Source organism: Chanos chanos, chromosome 13 (assembly GCF_902362185.1).
Source record: "Chanos chanos chromosome 13, fChaCha1.1, whole genome shotgun sequence".
Classification (NCBI taxonomy): Eukaryota; Metazoa; Chordata; class Actinopteri; order Gonorynchiformes; family Chanidae; genus Chanos; species Chanos chanos.
The window spans coordinates 5,134,407-5,140,000 of record NC_044507.1 but is presented as its reverse complement, the minus strand read 5'-3'; the positions used below and the strand labels follow the sequence as shown (position 1 = coordinate 5,140,000).

General features: G+C 46.6%; 1 protein-coding gene across 1 annotated transcript in view; it reads left to right on the top strand.

The window, feature by feature from the left end:
- rbl2 (retinoblastoma-like 2 (p130)) overlaps positions 1 to 4,816 on the top strand; it is a 15,590-nt gene extending 10,774 nt beyond the window's left edge. The window contains exons 13-22 of the mRNA XM_030790166.1: positions 1 to 156; positions 486 to 579; positions 788 to 1,018; positions 1,380 to 1,624; positions 2,064 to 2,240; positions 2,607 to 2,678; positions 2,858 to 2,960; positions 3,113 to 3,318; positions 3,571 to 3,735; positions 4,084 to 4,816. The exon at positions 1 to 156 is cut by the window's left edge and continues 9 nt beyond it. Coding sequence (XP_030646026.1) covers positions 1 to 156; positions 486 to 579; positions 788 to 1,018; positions 1,380 to 1,624; positions 2,064 to 2,240; positions 2,607 to 2,678; positions 2,858 to 2,960; positions 3,113 to 3,318; positions 3,571 to 3,735; positions 4,084 to 4,257 — 1,623 coding nt within the window. The 3' untranslated portion in view covers positions 4,258 to 4,816. The remainder of the gene's footprint in view (positions 157 to 485; positions 580 to 787; positions 1,019 to 1,379; positions 1,625 to 2,063; positions 2,241 to 2,606; positions 2,679 to 2,857; positions 2,961 to 3,112; positions 3,319 to 3,570; positions 3,736 to 4,083) is intronic.
- Positions 4,817 to 5,594: the final 778 nt, after the last annotated feature.

Below are 5,594 nucleotides of genomic sequence, written 5' to 3'. Positions count from 1 at the left end.
GTGTTAGTGAGGGCAGAGGAGGGTCTGTTTCGAGAGGTGGTGAAGCATCTGAACTGGGTGGAGGAGCAGGTGCTGGAGAGCCTGGCGTGGAGGGAGGGGTCACCCCTCTGGGACAGCATAAGAGGGTCGAAGAACCGTGCTCCCGCCTGCCAGGAGGTCAGTCACCTCCTTGTTACCTCCTGTTCACCTCCATAGAGTTCACCTTAGCGTGACATGGGTCAATACCTTTCCTACACATCAATGGGCGAACCATTAAGATCCCACATGAGAATAAGACCTGGAATACTTTCAAAGCACCTTAACGCCTTGAACTGAACAGACTTTTACTTTAGACGGTGAAACGATCCTTGAAATTCATTTTACAGGGTTTTTAGAAAGTCACAGGCAGTTGCAGGTGCAGTTGTATTGCTGTTCTGATTTGTGTTTTTGATGTCGCATCTGTGTGTGTGTGTGCGTGTGTGTGTGTGTGTGTGTGTATTTATTAGGTGATGCCACCTCAACATTTGGAAGACAGTTCTGGAAGCACCCCTCACACTCCCAGCCGCGGGTCGGTGCTCACCGCTAACTCCGCGGGAAAAGGTACCAGACTGTGCCGCCATCTGCTCGAAAACGCACAGGCCGTGGTGATGACACTGTATAACAGACAAGAGAAACGACAGCCGTAGAGAAACACCTGCCAAACACAATAACGCAAGAACTCACCGCGACTCCGAACAACGGACGATCTTTCCCGTCGCCCTCTGTCTGTCATTTCTTCTCTTGATTGTTCTTTTTTTTCTCTCTGCAGGAGTGTCCCCGTCCCCCACCACTTTGCACGACCGTTACAGCTCTCCCCCGACCGGCACCGCCCGCAGACGCCTGTTTGTGGATGGAGAGACGACCTCTGACCCTCCCACAACTGTCAGGGTCACCCAGCCCTCTCTGGTTAGCACCATCCCCGCTGGCCAAACGGTGGTGACCATGGCGACGGCCACTGTCACCGCAAACAACGGGCAGACTGTCACTATACCTGTGCAAGGTGAGTCTCGTTCAGCCTAACTCTTAAGTGTTTTTTAGGTTGACGTGAAAGATAAAATCTTTGCATTTCTAGACATTATATTTCCGTTTTCGTGTGAAAATATGTCAAGTGTTTTTTTTGACAGTTCATATTTGGAGATGCAGATTTCACACCTGAAGTTCAATTATTTAATGCAAAAACTTGTCCTTAAGAGAAACCAGGTTTTTTGACCTTCCTCCCTAGATTCCAATCTTCTAATTTGGTCCAAAATCATTGCAGAGTAACCACCTTAACTGACGTGAACTGAATATAACAAAAATGATGTCGTTCTTCTTTAAGGTCAGAGTTTTGTCCTAACCCCAGTGCCCTCTGACCTTTGCAGGAATAGCCAATGAGAACGGTGGGATCACATTTATCCCGGTGCACGTGAGTGTGACTGGGCAGAACACGGGCACACTCCAGCCCCTCACTGCCCAGGCTCTGACTGGCACCCTAAGTGCCCAGCAACTGACCAACGCCAGTCAGAACAGTCCGGTCCCCGGCACGCAGGGCAAGAAATCCCCGCCGCAGGGAACACCCACTAACCGTGCCCAGAGAACAGGGTCTCTTTGTCTGTTCTTCCGCAAGGTAAGAAAAACGTCAAGCCTGACAGAGTTTACTGAACAATCCAAGTCTTATTCAGTTCTTCAAAAAATACACACAATCCTTTAATTTTGCTCAATTTCATTCTGATCAATTAATAATTCTGAAATCAGTCTTGAATAAACAATAATTCAATAGATAATTCTCATTTCTGCATCATTGGTAAAGAGGAATTAGCATTAATGTATGGTCTTAGTGGCTGATTATTACTGGGGAACCTCTGATTTGCTGCATATCATGCCCGTGTCAGTGAATTGTGTGTTGTTTTGCTGTTTGTTTCCTGTGCTGTTCCATTTTGTCTGGTCAGCACAATCAATTCACTGAATAAAGGTTGTGTAAACTTCTGGATTGAGACCACAGTTCTTTGTAACATGCTGTGCTTTGTATGTGTGTGTGTGTGTGTGTGTGTGTGTATGTGTGTTAGGTGTACCACTTGGCCAGTGTGCGTCTGAGAGACCTATGTGCCAAACTGGACATCAGCGATGAGTTACGCAGGAAAATCTGGACCTGCTTCGAGTACTCACTGGTGCACTGCACTGAACTAATGATGGACAGACACATAGACCAGCTTCTTATGTGTGCCATTTATGTCATGACCAAGGTTTGTGTGTGTGTGTGTGTGTGTGTGTGTGTGTGAGTGTGTGTGTGTGTGTGAGAGAGAGAGAGAAAGAAAGAGAGAGAGGGAGGGAGAAAAAGATGTTGGGGGGGGGGGGGGGGGGGGGGGGGGCTTTAGTTGAATTAACTGTCATTTGATTTGTACTGCCTATCTGTTTTAAAACTAGAGGATGAAATTGAAATACCCCCCCCCCCCCCCCCCGCAAAAATGACTAAATAAATCAGCATGTGTGATGGAACACTGTTGACATCCAAAAGTGATTCACACATCAGGGTGACTGTTCTGTTTCTTCTCTCTTCATTGTTTACACAAAATGAGAGTAACACAGTGTCATTCTTGTTTGCTGTTCAGGTAACCAAAGAGGACAGATCATTCCAGAACATAATGAAATGTTACAGGTCACAGCCTCAGGCCAGCAGCAGTGTAAGGAAATCAATCACTACATCCTGTCATCAAAACATTATCTCATCCAAACACTCTCTCATCAGAAACACATTGTCTCACATGCTTTTTATGTTAGATTTGTTAAATATTTAAGCTCTGTAAACTGTGTCTGCTCTGATGATGATGATGATAATGATGCTGATGATGTCACTGAACAGGTGTACAGGAGTGTGCTGATATCAGGGAGAAAGAGACGTCACTCTGGCAACAGTGAAAACAACCAGAGACAAAGCTCTCCCTCTGATGGTGGCCAGGATCAGGGTAACACACACACACACACACACACACAAACAAACAAACACCCTCAAACACATACTGCTACTGCATTCAGCAAGAGCAGGCCACCACACACACATACAGGTGGACCAGACATACATGAACATTAAAATGTGTGTTTTCTCTGTGTTGCCCAGCGAGCGGGGACAGTAGTCCGGTGTCGATGCGCTCCAGTAGCACTCTGCCCATCCCACAGCCCAGCAGCGCCCCCTCCACCCCCACCCGTGCCCCGGGGGCCCCCGCAGAGCAGGAGGAAGAGGAGCGGGGTGACCTCATCCGTTTTTACAACCACGTTTACATCAAACAGATCAAACCATTCGCCCTGCGCTACTCCCCGCACTCCGTCAACGCTCAGGGGGTGAGTCCTCCCACGCAGCTCCTCTTCCACACGGCACAGGCCACAGTTTTGGTTTTACAGTGACCTTCATAAGATGATGTTTCAATGCCAGATAGGAAATATTAGGATGGAAGAAACTACTATGTCAGGGATAAAACATCCTGTTTTTGTTTAAAAGGTAGGCACAAACATGTGTGTGTGTGTGTGTGTGTGTGCGCGCATGTGTGTGCGTTCTACATGTGTGGGTGTGTCTTGCAGGCCGAGTCTCCACCCCTATGTCCGTACCCCTCTCTCCGGATTGGTTCGCCGCGTAGAGTCCTCCTCTCTCATAATCACTCCATCTACATCTCTCCTCATAAGAGCACCAGTGTCCTCACTCCCAGAGACAAGATCTTCTACTACATCAGCTCCAGCCCCTCAAACGTGAGACGGTGTACAATTACACACACACGCGCGCGCACACACACTATAAGTGACAACATTAGCGATTATATACAAATATATAATTGTCTATTAAATAAAAACATGTATACTCTGCATCGTATCATGTAAACCCTGTTATGTAAATATATGTACATCCATTATTATTATTAGTATTATTATTATTATTAAATACATTCTTCCTGTTTAAACTATGAAATATGTACAGGATAAGAAAACAGCACTCGGTTTCTTATGATTTCACCCAGTTGTATGAAATGTGAGAAAATCTGAGTCTGTATATTTCAGTAATAATGTTTTTGATGCGAGGGCCATGTCTCTCGTCCTCAGCGTCTGCGTGAGATTAACAGCATGATTAAGACGGGGGAGACGCCGACTAAAAAACGCAGTATGACGCTGGAGGAGGAGCAGCCGTCTCCCGCAAAGAGGATGTGCCAGGAGAACCAGACGGCTCTGCTTCGCCGCCTCCAGGACGTGGCCAACGACCGGAGCACCTCTCACTGAGCCGAACACACGCTGCCACTCCGCTACACCACACACAAGAAACTCACACAGAGATTTGAACACCAGCTCCTCCTAACAGATATGCAAATAAACCCCACGTCGCAACAGCCACTCCCATAAAGACACGGATTGGCCCGTCACTGGCCCCCTCCCACCACCGTGTGACTCCACCCACACAAAACAGGCTCCTGGATACCTGAATACCATCTCCACGCCAAGAACTCTGTCAAAGGTCCAAAACGATCCCCGTAAAATGCCAGCTTCTCTGAAACCCTGTGACCAGACCCACGTGATAGCAGATAGAACAGTAAACTGAGTTCTCCACACAGTTACATGCCCTCAGCCAGTAATCATCGGCTCATTACCTACACAGAAAATATCCACGCCTCCGGCACAAACCACGCCCACCGAAGACTAGCCCCTCCTCACTCTCTCCCTTTGACATTTACAGTTAAAATCTGCCTAAAATCTAGAATCTGTGGTGGAATAAAAATCTTAACGGTAAGAAGCGTCTCAGAAACGTCATAGGTATTCCGTAGCTTCCTCTACGGCAGGGGTGGGCAAATCCAGTCCTGGAGGGCCGGTGTCCTGCCGGTTTTTGTTTTCACCTCTTAGCTACCTGTTGATTTTCGCTTTGAAAACAGGTGTGCATGCTCTTCAGCCAATCAGAGACTGTATTTAGTTGGTCGACAAGAAAAACAGCAGGACCATGGCCCTCCAGGACCGGATTTGCCCACCCCTGCTCTACGGAAACGTTCTTTTGTCCCTCTCTCTGTCCCCCGAGGTTTCAGCTCATTGTCGTCCCACTCTCTCACCTTGTTTCTTAATAAGCTGTGTTCCAAACAGAGCAGTATGTGGTTATTAGGGCCACCCACCGCACCGAGAACTTATAGCAGAGACATGAGAACTTCGTACTCACAGTTTTATTGGTGACCAAAAAAAATAACCCTTTCATTAACTCCCACGATTTCTCAAAAACAAATCACCCTCCAGAAGGAAGACTTGTAGAGCTTTATCACGTGTCATCGTCTAAAGTTGTCTATCGAAGCTGAATATATCTATATATGTAGAGGTGTGTGTATGTGTTTGTGTGTGTGTGTGTGTTTGTTTTGTTTTGTAGGAGGTCCTGTTTGCACTCGAAACATATTGAAATGCTTTTTCGTTTCTTTGTTTGTTTGAAAAGGAACTGAAGACAATCGAAGCACTTAACAAAAGATTTGCCTGCAGATCTTGCGCAGAGTTTGGCATTGTACACAACAACGTGGTTTTTTTTTTAAAGATGTATTTTCATGAAGATTTTATAAAACGCAGAAAGACTGAGTTTATGTCCTCTTAGG